This window comes from Apaloderma vittatum, unplaced genomic scaffold, assembly GCF_000703405.1.
Source record: "Apaloderma vittatum isolate BGI_N311 unplaced genomic scaffold, ASM70340v1 scaffold22250, whole genome shotgun sequence".
Classification (NCBI taxonomy): Eukaryota; Metazoa; Chordata; class Aves; order Trogoniformes; family Trogonidae; genus Apaloderma; species Apaloderma vittatum.
Window position 1 is genome coordinate 24,274 of NW_009696564.1, and position 18,532 is coordinate 42,805.

At 40.9% G+C, this 18,532-nt stretch overlaps 1 protein-coding gene across 1 annotated transcript; it reads right to left on the reverse strand.

The window, feature by feature from the left end:
- Positions 1 to 308: 308 nt before the first annotated feature.
- On the reverse strand, positions 309 to 4,466 carry SRD5A2 (steroid-5-alpha-reductase, alpha polypeptide 2 (3-oxo-5 alpha-steroid delta 4-dehydrogenase alpha 2); the record flags this gene model as incomplete). Its single annotated transcript, XM_009875495.1, has 4 exons — positions 309 to 375; positions 928 to 1,078; positions 2,142 to 2,243; positions 4,289 to 4,466. Coding segments are annotated over 4 exons (498 nt in total), but the record flags the coding sequence as incomplete, so codon positions are not given.
- Positions 4,467 to 18,532: the final 14,066 nt, after the last annotated feature.

An 18,532-nucleotide genomic window follows, 5' to 3' on the forward strand; every position in this document is an offset into this window, starting at 1 on the left:
TACTTTCTACTTTTCTGCATCAGTTTTTAGCCAATGCTTTTTCTCTGAAGTCAGTGTAGTTATATATCCATTTTCCATAGGCAGAACTCCACTGACAAGCCAAAATGTTGTTTGGGGAGTCCCTTTGCCCACGACTATCTGCAATTTCCCCTGAAATTGGAAACAAGAACTTAAGCTCCAAATTAGCTTCTTGTCTGTTATAACCCTAGGTTATCATTTGTACAATTAATTGTAGTCAGATCTAACATTAAAACTAGGAATTTTTAAAAGTCCTATCAAAACAGACCACGGAGTCCATATTTCAGTCATTAAAAAACAAAAGGAATCAAGGCTTTCCTTGATTTTGGATAGTCCGTAAATGTCTTGAGATAGTACCTGAAAGAAAATAAGCAAGAGAATGAACCTGCATATATGCAAGAAAACGGCACAGTTTCAACACAGCTCAGCTGAGGAACCTTAAAATTCCTCCAGACTGCCTTGCTTTGTAACCTCTGTGTATTACTCTGCAAAAGAACATTCCAAAACTATTCACATCAGGTTAATTAATTAAGGGATAATATTTAGGTTCTAACAGACCTAAAACAAACTTCAGGAATTCAGAGCAGACGACCATATCTACTCCAAAGGACAGAAGAGGTTGCAAGGGAACCCTTAAGAAAGGTTCACATTTGCAAGGCTCAGTAAAAAGAGGCTTTAACACAGTGGAAGCAGTGATATAACTCATGTCAGACTAATTGACTATCATCAGGCCCACTTGACTCAACAGGGGCTCCAGCTGACTGCCTTACTTCCAAGCAGTTACAAATAAACCATATTAAACTTTGATTTTATCTTGAAATCTGGCCCTGCTTCTCTGCCCCTCCATGGCATTTTGCAAACTGTACTCCAAGAGCATGCAGCAGCATACAGTAAGAAACAGTCTGATACCTGTGATGGTGATATGCACGTGGCCCAATGCAGCAAAGAGTAAAAAAGGCAAAGGCGAAGGCTGGTAGGGACCAGGTTGCTATGGCAAAACCAAACCATTCCACAATTTCTCCAAAGTAGTTGGCTCCAGAAACATAGGTGAACAATCCTCCTGCATTGACAGAAAAAATATGTAATTTTTAGTCATCTCATGCATGGAAAGTTCTTTCCTATCAAGCCAGCAGCATAACATGCTACCTTTCTCATTCAGAGCTCATAACAGCAGCCTAAAACCATTGCCCTGAAGCCAGTGGAGCAATGCCAAACTACAGGGAGGATCTTGTACAAGACTATTCTACAACTACAAGAATCAAAGATGATCCTAACCCAGGCACTTCCAGCACTTTCACAATCATTTATTTTCATTTTTAAAAGGACTTAAGAAAGCCCATTAATAGATATAAATTAAAATTATTAACATTATATATAATTATTATACAAAACCATTGTCTTTAGACCCTAAAAGATATTTTGCAACTCCACTACCTTTGGGGAATGCAAATTGCAGTTTTGCATCTTAGCTAATCACCGTATCTAGAAGACATAGGTAAGTATTGCAGGTGAGAAACTCTGGGGGAGAGATATTACCATCTGTAACAAGACAACAGAATTAGTCAGCACCAAAACCAGGAAACTCCTGGATCCCCATCCATATTGCTCTACACAGCTAGACATTTCCCAGTTCACCACTCTGGCCCGTGGTCACTCTTCCTCACTAAACCCCACCTTGAAGGAGATTGCAAGGAAATTCCACACCTTGCACCTTTGGTGTTACTTCTTTCCCCAAAGTTTACACTTTGAATCTCCTTTTTGCAGTGTAAGAAGTCCACTGCTGCTTCTTCCTGGGCATAGAGAAGAACATTGCCTTCTCTGCAGCTGCCTTTTGCAAGGCTAAAATCCCTTCCCTATGTCCCACTTCAATCTTCTCTAAAGTATCCAGCTCTTTTCCTAAAACTGCTCCTCACAGCTCACGTTTTCCAGATACTCTCGTATCTTCCTGTGGATTCTGCAGCCAGCTCATGCTAGCCCCTGCAGCTCAGCGGGTCACGTGAGCCGAGTACCTACACAATACTGATATCTCTGCTATTATTGTCACTTTGCTGTGAAATCAGTCAGAAAATATTATCTATCTTGCTGCCCTACTTTCTCTGAGGAGGTGGGGGGTAAGAATATACCTTGAGGAATCTTGTAAGTGATTTCCCCGGGTTTCCTCAGCTGGCGCAGCAGGAGATCACTGTGAATGTTGATTCCCATTCCCAGCAAAAATAAGAGGAGGCCTAAGAAACAAACAAGAAATGGATTAGAAAGACTGCTCTGCCTAGTTATCTCCACTCAAGCTCATGTGAGGTTTATTTTTGGAGCAGGCAGACAGAAGATCTAGCATGAGGTGGGTGGATTCTTTTTAAAGTCAAAAGATGAGCTGCTACTGAGCAGAAGCAGCACAGGTGACTGGTGACAAATTACCCTACAACTCTGTGTCAGCTGTGGGATCACAGTTCTCTGGGATCACCCGCACTGGAGAGCTTCAGTGTGCAGAACAACTCTGGACAGCTGTGCTCATCCTGAGCACACCATTTTGTTGGTAAGACCAAAGCATTTTCAGCTGGTGTGACAAAAAAAAAAGAACTTCCCAGCTGGCCATAGTCACAATTTACTGACAAGCCAGCTATGGCTGTGGACGTTACTGCAGAGTAATCACTGAGGTGTAGGCAAGTACCACTACACTCATTTTATGGCTGGGGAAAGAGAAGCACAGAGAACACAAACTTTATCCAGCACATCACTAGAGCTGGGAGAGGAACCTACATCTCAGCACAGCTCAATCCACCACCAGCGAGGCTGCTTGGACAGAGCTGTGGGTGTCCACATGGAGCAGTTACTCATTGAAGGATGCTGACAACTTCTGGCCAGAATAATTCATTGACCATACTCCATTTAGCTGAAAAACTAGAGACATTTGATTGAGAAACTCTGCAGGTGACATGCCCTACATTTCATGCCACATTAGACACTGAGCAAATTGCCTCTGACAATGATTGGGTAGCAAGGAAAGAAATAGAGATGGTATGTGCTACAAAGTGTAGAAATAAGACCAAGTGCTGATAAAACCTCAACAATTCCAGTAGCAACAGAAAGCTGGTAAGTCTGTAGAGCAAGAACATACTGTTTGTTTTTTATTTAACAGTTCAAGTACTGCTAATGCTGATTTCCTTTATTATTATTAAATACACATTTTATTTATCCTGCAAATTATGTGATGTGGTGTTTTCTTTTTGGGGTATGTGAACTCTTACTAAACAATGTCCTGGATTTTTAATATGTGGTTCTGTCTGAAAAGACCAGAATTGCATTCACAGCCTGAAATAGGGTACAGAAAGTACCTTGGTTATTTTTTACTTGTCATATCCAAAACATTTTCTCAGACCTCCACATTAATCTTCATTTCTATGTGTGCATTTAAAAATCATCCTCTGTGCAGCACCAAATGTGTAATGCCACCTAGCTGCTCTTGCTCAGTTATTCTCTCAGGGATTTTACAGTGTAAAACTCAGTTAGGCTATTAAGTTACAGAATATAAAGGAATCATATTAACATACAACCAGGCTGTGCATGATCTCTAATCTTCCCATGTGCCTTACGCAAGCAAAAAGAGCCCTTTGTCTCTAAATTAGAGCCTCATTTATGCTGTGGTTTTGCCTTTCTTTCTTCTCAGTTGAAATAAGTGCAAAGTTCCCTGGTGGGGAAGAGAAAGCCACAGCTTGCACTTGCACATGGCCACTGCTGGGTGGATACTTCTGGCTGAGCAAGGGCACATCCTCGTTCAGCTGTGGCCTGTGATTGCATCTCCACAGCCTGTAGCAGCAGGAGGCTTGGAGTGGTGTCCATAAATTAATTTCTTCACAGAAAGCGTTGTCAAGCACTGGAACAGGTTGCCCAGGGAAGTGATTGAGTGAGGTATTTAAAAGATATGTAGACATGCTGCTTAGGGGCATGGTTTATGGGTGGACCTGGCAGTGCTAGGTTAACAGTTGGACTCTATCATCTTAGAGGTCTTTTCCAACCTAAACAGTTCTATGATTCTAAGACAAGGCTGGTGATTGAAGACTAGCATGTAACATTGTACGCCTTCAAAGGTCTCTTGCCTAGCAAAAAAAAAAAGTCACTGCATATTTATTTGTTTTATCCAGGCAGCAGGCAGGTTTTATGCTGATTTTCATCACAACTGATTTGACTCATTCGTTCAGTGAAGATTAGGACATAATTCAAAGCGCTTACAAATTGCTTGGAGATTAGATCTTGAGAATCCTGCAGCTACAATTACCTGATGTAAATCTGATGTCGGTGCACCAATCATTTGGATATTCAGCACAGTAAATCAGGTAGTACCCCTGGAGGAAGCCATTATAGATACAGAATAATGTGCCAAAGAAAAGCATTTGCAGTGGGAAAGGTCTGCCTCTAGTGAAGAAGGGGTAAATAAATGTCCTAAGGTAGATAAGAAAACAAAGTCAGGACACATCACTCATGATAACATTGTATTTGCAATTTTTCTGCTATAGGATAAAAAACTTTAACAAAACACAAAATATAAAAAAGGCCAATAAAGGTAAGAAGCTGGAAAACAACCGTAACAAAAGAAGATCAGCAACTAATGGGAACAAGAAATACAGCAGATACCCAAAGTATTCTGGTCCTTTGGGACTGAACACAATGTGGGAAGCTAGAAATTTCATCCTGAGTCCCTGCCACCTTGGGAATGTCTCTCTGCCCTCCTTCTCTGCTGTTGGTAAAATGAGGAACTTGTGCCCACAAACAGCATTTTTGCTTTAAGACCTTGGCTGCCCTTTGCTGTAAAGCTGCAGAGGGCTGAGCAAAGGGTGCTGTGGAGGCACGTGGACACACTGATGTTCAAACCAAAGTATTGCGGGGCAGTACCAATTGCAATATTGATTCCCCAAACAAGCACTGCTGTGCCACAAGCACTTTGTCCTGGAGAAGACGTTTCTGATCCCACTATGAGGATGGATCCCTGAGGGCTTTGGCCCACAGTGGCAGATGGAACTGAAGGCAGTGTTGAGATCCCTCTGGCTCTCTCATCCCCTGCAGTATATACCCTGAGGTGTAATCCCCTTTTCCAGCCTCTCCTGCTCCACTCACAGACCTCCACTCATCTCCAGCACACAACAGATCTGTTCTGCTCTGCTTGGACACCTCAACACAGAGGCAGATCAATGCTGTTGCCTGCTTCGGGGAGCTGTTTTGTCTCCAGTCTCTGCATCTCCCCCATGTTTACAAACTTTTCTTTTAAACAAGAAGAGCTAAACCCCTAAGTTTAATATGCTAAAACACTGAGATTTCCATCCAGCTCCAGCACCTAAGGCTTCCTTAGGCAAAAGCTGTGCCAACACTAGCATGTTCCTAACATGTAGGAACAAATAATTTGTGCTTGTATAGATTTAATTTTCACTTATCTTTGGTTCAGCTGGGTTTCGCTCTTGACGCTTAGGACAATCCATATCATCCTTGGGAGAGTGAAATGGAGAAGTTACATTCATATTTGTCAGGTATTTCCTTACCTGGCCAATTAAGTTCTGTATCTGGCAAAATCTATACTCTTAATTTCTTTCTTTTGTCTTCTTGAACTTTGGATGGTGCTCATCCTACCAGTATATAAGCACTATTGGTAAGTAATTTACATCTCAGGTTGCCAATACCAACTTAAGCAAGCTGAGGCATAAAATATCATAACATTATAAATCTAGATTAAGTTGTATTGTGTGTCTGAAAATGAGCAAGCAGAGTACAAGCAACAACATGTTGATGTATTCAGTGCTTTCCAAAGCAAGGTAGGCCAGATTTCCAGCAATTAAGACAGTTGAGATGCAGAAGTTCTAAATATTTCTAAATATAGTGAAACCTAAGCAGTATGGAAAATATTTTTCAGACAGCTATATAACATTTGTCATGTTTATTAGAGTATGGAAAGGAACGCTCTTTGGAGTAATGTTACCAGTAATTACTGATTTTGCCCTTTGGGAATGGGATGCTCAAACTATGAGCAGGTGAGGCCAGCTTTAGCAACCTGACCTGCACGTTGAATACTGATGAACTGGACCTGAACAGCTATGGGAAAAAGTAGGAAACTTAGAAACGGAAACTCGGAAAAAGCAAATTGTATAGAAGAGAGAATTACATCAAACCACACAAAGGGAGTTTAGGAGGGGAATTTAGACAGCAGATTGGAGTGGGACTTGCACTGCTTTCTCCTTTGTCAAAAGCAGTTATGTTTGAGAGTCTCTTCGTTTTTACAGCTGATGCAACAGAATTTTCTAGCATGAGCTGGCATTTCTTAGTTCCCAGGAAAGCTGGTTGTTGCTGTGGTGCTTCCTGATCCTTCTGTGGCAGGATAAAGGTTAAAGGCCCTTGAAAGGTGACTTGGACCACAGTAACATGAGGGCAAAAATCAGCCATAGACCTATCCACCATGGATGCAGGACAGAAAGAACGAGCAGGCAAAGCATAAGTACAATCGCAGGGGGGCCAGAAGGCATCAGCTTTTTTGTTGTTGTCAAGGGAGTGAAATCCTGGCATTGCTGAAATTCTGCCTCAGAGCAGTTTTGAAAATCCAAGTTAGGAATTCATCCAAGAGTCTTTGTTGTGGAACAACTTCTCCAAGGAAATCTGCTTGGGTCTCTAAATCCAGAGGCCAGATTTGGTTCTCTGTATCCAAACAATGCCCTAAGTCTTTGTTTTAATACAGCACTTGTCAGCTTGCATGATGTAACTACTCGAGGGTGCAAAAATTATTCCTGAAGTAACTGAGATAAAGCATGGACATTTAATTAGTTTAAATATTCCATGGAGGAGTCTGCATCTCTGCTGGAATAATTTTTCAGTGTGAAAATCAAAGGGGGACTGAAGGCCACAATTTTAGAATAACAGAAAAAAACTGGTCTTTTGGATTTAGAGCAATGACAAATTTGACCTTTTTCTTTCAGTGCAGTATTGATGACTAATCCTTTATTCCTTTGTTATCTTTACTGGCCAAAGGCACTGCATCTGACTAAACCATTGCCAACAGCTTCTTTTAAATGAGTGAATAATGAATTATTCATCTTCTCTTCCATCATTTATTTTCCAGAAGAACAGAACAGGTTTTGAAAAGAAAATCATTTGACATTTCATCTTAAAGGTATTAGTCCAGCTCCTTGAAAACTCGAGAGACTCTCACCCAAACTGGGGAAAACTAGGTTTGCTCTTCTTTCCACAGAAGTTAAAATGTCAGTTCCAGGTAGTCGGCAATCTTGCTATCAACTGAAAGGGAAAGTAAAACAAAATACCCCAAAATGGTTTCAAAAGTGAAATTTTTAACTCTCGTTATGACACTCGTTATGACATCTACAGATGCCCTGGTGTCACAAACTGCGGTACAGCCTTCTCATCTCTCATACTGCTCTCCTCAAACATCCTACCCTGAGATGCTTTGCCCTTGCCCCCTTATTCTTATAAGCCAAAAAGGTCAACAAGCCAGCAATATTTAACAAGGAGAGCAAGCAGGCTATTAGCAGCCACTGGTACTTTCCAAGGTGGACTATGTCCTTTTTGCCAAGAAGGTGTGCACGGTGAGAAATGCTCTGGCACAGTCTCAGGAACAAAACTGGAGCCACAGCCTAGGTCACACTCACACCAGTAATGCTGACAAGCATGAGTAGTGGGCTGTCTATTAAGCCTCTGGCAATAGCTGCTGCAGGTACAGGGCAGATGGCAGATCTCTTGACTGTAGAATTGCAGTTGTATCTCATCTTCTGGTATTAGGAAGGCTGTAAATTCAGGAGCTGAGATTTTTCTGGGGCTGATGTCTAGTCTGCAGATCCTGTCAGCTCAGTGAGTGGGCAGTGGCTGTGTGTGCCACTGGATGACTGTCAGCTGCAGGGTACATCTGTCTCACTGGGCTGGGAGGCTGTTCCATGCCTAATTCCTGCACAACTGGGACTGTGTGAAACCATCCGATCATAGAATCATAGAATGGCCTAGGCTGGAAGGGACCTTAGAGATCATCGAGTCCAACCTCCCTGTTTTGGGCAGGGACGCCACCTCTCGACTGGACCTGGCAACACATGGGGATTGAGCAGGAATCGAACCCGCGATCTCGGTGTTGGTCCTTGTTGCCAGCACCGCGCTCAAACCACTGAGCTAAATGGCCCCCAATAACTGTAATCACCTGCTGGTTCAAGGCCCAGTTTGTAAACTCATTTTAAATCACTGTCTAGTGACTGATGGCAGCAAGAGAATGCCCTTTTCATTTTAATCACACAGATTTACAGATCTAGTTATGACTGTCCAAACCACATGAAAAACATTCTACTTCCATGTTCCTCCAAACATCTTTGAACAAACTTTTGATGACTATAATTTTAGAAACAACAAAGATATACATATTACTGAAAAGCTTACAATTCAGCTGTACAAAATAATAGTAAACCTGTCATGTCAGGTTCATTTCTGAGTATTCTATCTAAAAAAAGGTGCTCAGTCTACAGTCCTTGGGCTGTTTGTGGCTAACTCATGAAATACATCCAACCTGAAGCCTGTTCATACAGACACTTTTGCCTTTTGGTCTCTTAGTAGCAGGTTCAGAGTTGGGTGAAGACTCATCTTTCCTGGACAAGAGACACAGAATCACAGAATGGTAGGGGTTGGAAGGGCCCTCTGAAGATCATCTCGTCCATTCTCCTTGCTAAAGCAGGATCTCCTTGAGTAGATCACACAGGAACATGTCCAGGCGGTTTTTGAAAATCTCCAGAGACAGAGACTCCACAATCTCTCTGGGCAGCCTGTTACACCTGATGAAGGGATGGGAGAAGGACCGAAGAAACCCTGAGATGGCACCCTCTTTGGATTTAAGGAGTTGTTGAGAAAGGCAGCAATGGAGAGCAGAAAGTCTGGGCAGCACTGATTTAAGGCAAAGACAGCAGAAATGCAGAAGTATTTAGTGGCAAAATAAGAAGAGGCAAATAAGAAGAGACTGCCATACTGAACCATTTGGGTTGTTAAATTTGAACTGAAAATTAACAAGAGCAGGCATATTAGAGACCAAACATATATTAGAAAATAATTTATTTGGGAGAGTTGAATTATTGTGACCTAGAGTTTTCAGGATAGTGAAAGGAAGCACAGTTGAATGTAACGAGAAGAAATGTCTGTTAAATGTAATATAGAAGCAACACTGAAGTAAAGAGCTTGGTAGTGTTGGGAAAAGAAGGTGGATAACCACAGGTTACAGACACAGGCAGGTCCTTTAATAAAGAGAAGAAAAAGTCTAAATATTTGGAATGCATATTCATTTTCATATTTCAGGGGATAAATTGTATTCCATTTAAGAGAGGCAGAAGTTAGCAGCTGTCCTGGATGACTGACCACCACCATTTGCTGCACTTTCTCTTGGATACTGGCTTCTGCCAAGACAGAGTGCTGACTACAAAGGACCTCTGCTCTAATCCAGCGTTTCATAACGACTCATGGCTAATCCAGCAGTACACACAAACTGAACAAGTTAAAAATTACAAACTCCTTAGAATAGTTAAGCAGTTGCTTAATACCAGCACTTACAAGTGAGCTCCAGGGTGGTACTCGCTATCCCAAGAAGGCTGTCACCATGCATGACAGCACTTGTAGAAGCCAACTTCATCAAAGACTGACAGTGAAAGGGAATCAGCAACTGCACCCGACTTTTGGCCACACAGTTAAATACAGACTTCAGGTTGAATCCTTGGTGTCGGGTCAGAAAAGCTCAGTTGCTTACAATTGCTTTTGAATAAAGTGGGATTGTAGGAAAAAATATACAAATATTTGCCAAAGTATGTATACATTATGTGAATGGCTAAAAATAACACACTGCTTCTATATTGCTGCCAAACATTGCTGAAAAAAAAACATTTGACCTTAGATAAATTCAAGGAATCTGAGTAAGAAAACACTCAGTTCCAACACTATAAACACCTAAAGTCAATCACCCTGACCATCTAGCACTAGTCAGTAGTGTCTTGTTGACTGCTACAAATTTTAGGCATGCTATACAGTTAGCAACGTAAGAAGGACAAATACGGTTCAGGAATGAAACTGAGTCCTCTTCACATTGCAAACAAATTTTAGGTGTGCTATACTTAATAAAATAAAAAGAAGTACAAGGAAAGGGACAGGACCTAAGAATGGGCATTTGGTTTTAATTAGTAAAGAACTGTGTGGGATTGACTCCAAGGCAAAAATTTTGGCTCTTCTAAATTTACTAAAACAGCAGACAGGTTTCAAAAGTGTTTTGCAAGTTTGTTTATAAATTATTTCCTTACTCCTCTTGTTCTTCTTCCATTTTTTCTGAAACTGTCACTGGAAAACTCTGATATCTCCCAGTGATTACCAGCATCCAACTAGAACCAAAAAAGAGAGAATTTTTCTTTCTCACTAATAAAAAAGGCATTGAATCATGAAAGGCAGTGATATTTTTGACTGATCTCAGCAGGTATAGGAACAAAACTTTATACTTCAGTTATTATGTGTTTTCTAAAGGGAAACCAAGAACAGAATTGTTGGGTTTGGTACGTTAACAAGCTGCAATCAGCAAGTCACAATCCATTGGCAAGTTACACTCAGAATATATTTACATAGGTATATTTGTTTCTCAGGTGTTTCTGTTTTGGTGTAAAAACACCCCAAAGGTTTTAAATGTCCTTAATTATGAAATATTATTTTATTTATATTTGCTATTAGCTAGCGACTTACTTCATTTTTGTTTGTAATGAGGAAAATAAATCTGAATGAGAGCTGAACTAAACATTGGGAAAAATTGATTGAATGCCCACAACCACAGGCAACTGAAGGAAGAGCCTAGAACCAGAAGTTAACTTCTTGCCATCACCTGTCAAACTAGGCAAATTCATTGGAAAGATGGGAATTTGTTTTGAAAATATTTTTCTTTTTCATCATCAAAGAAGGTAAACTGAAGCTAACAGACCAAAGGAATTGTGTCCTCTTTACAGATCCCTGAAAGCAGTGCTAACCCATACAAACCCATAGTTTGTCATCAGACACTACTCAGCCAGGTACCAAAATCCAGGATGTACGGCACGATGGACCTTTTGTTTAAAAAGCCAAACGCTAACACTTGTTAACAGCCTCCTTGACAGTGAACGCTACATATCTACAACAGCAGGAGGCAGGACTTGTTTCTACATTTAATTTAGGTAATCCTATATTCTTAAAACAAGTTTGTTGAGTAAAGGAATTGAGATAAATTGGATATATTATAGGGAAAGGAAGGGAAGGTAGCAGCAGCTGTCCCATGCTTTAGTAAGATTTTTTACACTGTCTCACATGTCAATCTTATAAGTAACTTGAGGTTTCCTGGTTTGGAGTTATTTTAAGTGGCTGCAAAATTCATTGATAAACTAGATAATTAACAATTGTTCACTGACAAACTGGAAGGATATTTTGAGAGAGGTTCTGCAAAAGACTTTCCTGGTACTACTCAAGTTTTTTTCATAAATGATATGGCTCTGAGGAAAAAATAATATTCCTAATGTTTGTTGCTGGCACAAGTCTGGGAGATGCTGAACACACCAAAAGTGAGGGCTAGAGTTTACAATAACCTTGACATACTGGTTTCATAGCTCTAAAACAGTAGACTTGATTCAGTAAAGACAATAGCAAAATACTACACTTGGATAAGCCTCATCAAATGTAAAAGATAAGTGGAGAACAGGCTGGATAGTAGAGAGAGCGCTGGTAGGTAGCAAACTGAACATGAACTATTGATGTCAGGCTGTTGTGAAAAAGGGAAACGTTAAAATGCAATGTGGGAATGGGAGTGCTGTTGGAGACACCTGAAGTTATCTTCCCCCTTTGCATGGTGGTAATAGGAACTTAAATCATACTGTGTCCAGATGAACTTAACGTTTTATAAAAGACAAGAACAAAGTGGAAGCAACCCAGAGAAAAACAACTGTGGCCTAGGAATATGACTGAAGGACTTCGGGCTGTTTAATCTAACTAAGAGAAAATAAGTGGAATACCTTATAACAACATGCAACTATATAAAAAGTTGCCGCAAAGAAGACAGGAGTAAACCGGTCTCCTTTCCTACTGGGAGCACAGTAAGAAGTAAAAGACAAGACCTAAATAGCTGCATAGAAAAAGCAGCTGAGACGTTAGGGAAGGATGGAGAAGCACTGGGACATACTAGCTGAGCAGTTGGAGGAATCTCCATCAATTGTAGTTGTTAAGGACAGGCAAGACAGACCTCTGTCAGGAAAGAGAAGAAAGTGTGAGGACTATCTGCAGCCAGGAACTGTTTGGGAATGGGAACTTGGAGCTATCTTGGCAAGAGCAAGACCCTGACAAGAAACAGTGGTGCAGGAACAAGATCTGGAGTTAGCTGAGCAAAAAAACTTAGCATGAGCAAAACCTTTTGCTCAGGCTGTAGAATGAACTCAATGCCAGGCCAGCTACCTCAGGTGAAACCTTAACTAAACTTGGACCAGATTTATAGATGTATGTGGATTAGAAGACAGGACAAAGGTCAACATGACTAGATGGACTGTGGTGATGACAAATGTGTAGATCTCATGGTGCTTCATAATTACCTCTGCTACTTGGTATTATCTAAAAGGCAGCAGTACTTAAAGATTATGAGAATGTTTGTTTTATCTAAGCAATGGTGTGTCAAGAGCTTAGCCAGCCAAAGCATATATTTCAGCAAGGTATCTCACTTTTTTCTTCTTCAGAAATAACCACTTGATATTTATGAAGACAGATCACTTTGTTCCTACTGCTAAACTGTGGGTGTCTGCCAAAAGCATGATATGTGGGCCAGAGTAACTTAACTAGACACTGTGCTATGCACTTCAGAAAGCTCACTGCTCCACTGGAACAGAGAGTTCAAAGAGTTCACAGAGGCAGTGTGAGCAGAACAGGATGCATCTACATGAAAAATGGCACCAAATTCAATGATGCACAAATCTGTGCTCTTACAACTGCATTTATCAGAGAAAGTGTAATTATTTTCCACAAGCTGCCCAGTGGGGCTGAGAAATGACCAAAGGAAGACAGACATTTGCTAAGCTATTCCTCACCAAAGCTAAATCTTGGTCATACTGTATCCAACCAATGCACACTTGACTCTAGAGTTGCAAGACACTGCTAACAGTTTTTTAAATACTCTTAACTGGCTTTTTCCACTCTAATAATTCCTTGTTTCCCTCTTTTATGCCTAAATTCTCTGTCTCCATTTTGTTCTTCCAGCCTTCCTGACTTTGTCCTTTCTTCTTCAGATTCTCAGCTCCTTTACAGCTCTCTATTTTGGGGAGGGTTGTTTTGTTTTGTTTTGTTTTGTTTTAATTAGGAGCTGTCCTCACTGTCCTACCACTGCACTCTGCGTCTCTTTCATTGCAGTTCTTTTACCTTTGTCCCTCTCCATTTACAGTTATTACTGTGCATCTTTAGCAACAGGATGGCTCCTCTTGGGCTTCTTAACAGGTCTTGGTTCCATGTGCAGCAGCTTTTCTGGGTCCTGTAGCTGGACTAGTATGGTTTATACTGACCTGTACATTAAAATGCATCACTCTGGCCAAGGATCTGTTCCAGCACAGACCTGCGTGAGAACTGACCTGTTCATTAGTACCTCTGACAGACAAACCCTCTTTCTCTGGTACACAGCACATCTTTTTGCAGACAACCTTGATACAGTAACATTTTCCAAAGACATCACTGAGAGGCAGTCTCTGCCCATGGAAAGTGTTGGATTAAGTTGGTGAACTCTAGCACAGTTATAAGCAAAATATTGTCTTATACATGGCAAAGGCTGGCTGTGGGTGTTGCTACTCTGTTACATGTTTATAAAGAATAATTAGAAAGGAAGAGGTCAAAACCAACTTCCTTCAAATGGGACCTTTTGTCATTGTTATTGCAGATCACATTTTGATCCACCTTTCTAGGAATGGTGAAACTTTCTCCCCATCCTCAGATATTAATACGGTGGTAATTGATATTTCAAAAATTCACAGCTAGATAGAATTTAGCTGGGTCTTAAAATGAATTTGCCTGCCATATTTAAATCAATATATAGAGGGAGAGAAGTACTCTTCAGGTAGTGTAACTTAAGAAGAGTCTCTTGATTTACAGCATGAAAGTACTTCTTTATCAAAATTATTTTTGATCAAAATTAATGCAACAACTTACACTAAGGCAAACAGGTGCAGTGTCTGAGATGGACATTTACTTGTAATCATACTACTAGGAGATTATTTCATAAATTCCTATTCTTAACGGAGCTCAGCAAAACTGGGAAATGACTTAATTGTATAAGCTTTGGAGTACACAAAATAGCTTGTGAAAATTTGTCCTTTTCTCAAGCTATATTTATTGGCTCAATAAAAAGTGCTACCTCTCCCATAATGGCTGCCTCTCTTACGATAAGAAATAATAATAATTAAAAAAAATAGACTTGTGGACCTTGAAAGAGCATGTTATCTTGAAAAATCTTTCAGTTCAAGAGATAAAAAGAAAAAATATGTGGGTACACTTTGGGCTGGGCAAAAACTATTAGGTTTCTGTAATTTTCCAGTGGAAAAGAATAGATAGGATTATTTGTGCTAATAGTTAAGAAGGCTAGTATTCTATTTTGAGAGCATAATTAGGAAAGTACTTAATACGGCTAGAGAAGACTGCAAAGAAACAAACTCCACAACAGCACTGGGTACATGAACATTTTACACTTCTGTGGCAAAGCATACAAAGAGATATTTTTGTTGATTATTCATACATTAATTTGAGGGACCTGGATAAAAACAGCAATGAATCTAGTATTTTCAGTGAAGAGAAGAAATTATTAGCATTACTGAAACTCGCCAGGATGAATCACAAAAAGTTAAAGTCATTGATTGGGGAGCAAGGGACACATGAAAGAAGCAGAGTGAATGGCCAGTCTCTGTTAGGGATATCACTACCAGCTCTAGAGTAACTGCCAAGTCCAAACAGCAGGAGAGAGGATGCAAATGTATTACTGTGTAGCTGGTGAAGGCCCAAAGGAATCTGGTTAGGGTCTATTGCAAAGCATCAAGGTGAAGCAAAACAGAGAATAGGATTTGTTACTTGTCAAATACCTGTATGATATTGTGTATTAGGATATTAATGATAGAGGTTTCATGAGGCCAACAATAACTTCTTTAAAACGTCTTAAAAACTTCTTTAGTTGTTCACACTTAATAATGGTCTAAATGACTTTCTAAGACAAAAGGATGAAATAACTATTTCTATGGGGGGAAAAATAATACAAAAATATACGTTTTTACTATATGGTCTGATATTCATTATTAGCAAGGAGGGCACCACTTAAAAATACACAGATCTACTTCAAACTTAATCTAATCTCTCTGTTTATCCACTCCATGTTTAGAAAAGCGTTAACTAAAATTCCTTATGAACTAATACAAAATACCTCTAAAAATAATGAGCAAATAAATTTATAAATTACTTACTCATTTCGGGCCTGCATCTGTCTGCATTTCTCTGGAAGCTTGAGCTGCTTTTCTTACTGATCACAAGTGGGCACACCTACACGAAAAAATGACCAGCATGTCCAAGTAAATGCTACTCCTGCCTGACCAACCAGGCCATACAGGTAGAATTAAAAAGGGACTACATGACACACAATCTGCAGAACCTAGGGAGAGTCTTTTTCTTTGTCCCACCAACTTAGTTTCACAGAGAGGGGAACTGGCTAAAAAAAGCGTAAAAAACTTAAGCAGGGATACCATTTTCAAATGCTCCTTTTCCCATCCTTTTGCTATGAACATCTGCTTTCCCTGAGCTTTTTAGAAGGATAGCAATTTGCAGAAAACCAAGCACAGGCTCACCAAATGGGTCACCTGCAACTGAAAAGGTCTGGGCATCCAGCTGTGTCTGAAAGAGCAGCCCACGACTTGATATCTACAAGATTGACCTGAGTACACTTGAGAAATGAAAACAGCATTTTTAGTTTTTTTTATATACTAATAGAATAAAAGGTAAGTTTGGATTGGAAACCAAGCTGCAAGAGAAGAAAATTAGTAACTAAATGTAATTCTAGGTAGTATTTGAAACTGAAAAGCCTCTTTAAATGCTGGTGCCTCAGCTGTTATGGGCAGCGAAGTGAGAGGCAAATGCAGCACCCTGTCTTCTACACCAGTATCTTCAGGATCAGCTTTGCAGGTCAGTGAGACAAGGCTTTTGCTCCCTGCCACTGTGCATGGTGACATCTCCTCTGCTCCCTCACCATTCTTTCTCACTTCTAAGATAAATGCATTGTTACGGTTTGTATGAAATTTGATTGCAATGACTTCCCCACATCTCCTTATACTTTGTTGCCCACCTTTTGTTTTTTGAAGCTCGACTGCAAAATGGAAATACAGTGAAGAGAGCTTCAGCTGGCGTTCTCCTTGCATTCCTTAACCAACACAGCCCCTCAAGCAGGAAAGGCTGTATTTCAAACTACATTTCAAAGTAAAACACTTTGTAAGTCATTTATCATAAGAAGTATTCCTATACATGCATCTTATGCTACTCATCTCTTTCAGCTCACAGCCAGCCTGTCACAGAGATTGCATATACAGATGGCAGACTTGGCATTCAGGGCTCTTCTCACTTTCTTCTTCCTTTTCTCTGCCTTCCCACTCCATCAGTTTTGGAGGCCCTACCATCACAGGCTCTATTTCATGAAAGTGAAGAAGCTATGAGCTTACCTAAAACAGATGTGGTAAGTTCAGATTTTTATGGGATGTTTGCCTTAGCACCACAGTGCATTTGGATTTGATTAAGTTCACACCATGCTGTGGTAAAAAAGTGCACACTGAGACATGAAGTGCTGGCTAACCAAGGATCGCAGGCAAAGAGGCAGGGGTTGGGACTGGGGATTCCTCCCTTCCCTCTCCTCCTCTCAGCAGCAGCAGCCTGCCTTCAGCCCTTCTTAAAAGCCTCAGCGAACACATCACCTTGTGCTTGCCACAAAGAGGGAGGCTGCTGCCTAGTGGTGGCAGGGAAAGACAGAGAGCGCTCTGCTTGCGTGTTCACTACATGTCGCTGGGCTGCTGCTCCTGGGCCAAGGCGGGACGGGGGAGAGGTCTCCTGGCTCCATCCACCTGCCTCTTACATCCTCTCGGGCAGCGAATCTGTGCACTGGACTGCGCTAGGGGAGGGCTGGCTCTCTGGCCAGCAGTTGGTACCCAGATGACCATCCCCTTCCTTTTTCATCTGTAGCCTGGATGGGAGCACACCGCATGCTCTACAATTACTTGAAAGGACATTGTAGAGCGGTTGGTGCTGGTCTCTTCTCACAGGTAATTAGGGACAGAACCAGGGGGAATGGTTGCAAGTTGCCACAGGGCAGGTTTAGTCTGGACATTAGGAAGAAATTCTTCATGGAAAGAGTTATCAGACACTGGAATAGACTGCCTAGGGAGGTCGTTGAGTCACCATCCCTGGATGTGTTCAAGTGTTGTTTAGATGTGATGTTGGGTGATACGGTTTAGGGGTGAACTTGTAGTGTAAGGTTAATGGTTGGACTTGATGATCTCAAGGGTCTTTTCCAACCTGAATTGTTCTATGATTCTATGTCAGACCTGGCTCACAGGGCTCTGCTGGGCAAGTGGAAAGGTCCTGCAAAGTGCTTGTCAATGAGAAGCCATCAGTATTAGCCCGGGGAGTTTCCAGGACAGGATTAGAATCATCATAGAGTCATAGAATGGCCTAGGCTGGAAGGGACCTTAGAGATCATCTAATCCAACCTCTTAAAACCCTCCAGCACGTTCCCCAATAACCTGACAATAAAGATGAAATTACCACTGATAAAGCTGGTACAGGGCACAAATTCTGCACAGCTGGCAAATACCAATGTGGGCATGGCAGCATTACCGAGCACTACATCCATACACAAAAAGTACTTTAAAAGCAAAGAAACACAGCCATACAAACACAAACCACTCCTAAAGAGTGGTAGATTGCAACCTTGGTTACAGTCGTGGTTACAGGAGCTCCAAGGTGCTCAAAGAAGCCTGGAAACACAGGGCTTCCTAGTGTGACGCCAAAACACAAAACACGATCCCAGTCTCTAAACATGGGAGTAACACACAGCAACATGAAAGGTGATGCTGTCTCTAGGCATACCACTACGATTCCAACACTGTATTCTGCATCCAGTGCTGATGTCTTCATTTTAAAATGGATATAGGAAAAGAGGAGAGGAAAAAAGCCACAGAAATCATCTGAGAGCTGAGGGGAAAAAAAAAGTCTTGCACTGAAGGCCTTCAGTTGTGGTCCAGTGACATTATAAATCTGGTTTAGGATACCTCAGATCAAATAAAAAATGTTGCAGCTACTTGACACTATGTCTAAAAGCAGGACAAATTAATTTTTCTGGTTTAAACCTGCTCCTAAATTTATGTAAAGGTAATTTTATCCTAACCAACTTCATGCTGGATGAAGTATCGGGTGTCTGCACTACTCTGTGTCAGATCAGATAATGTCTGTTCCCCTGCAGCTG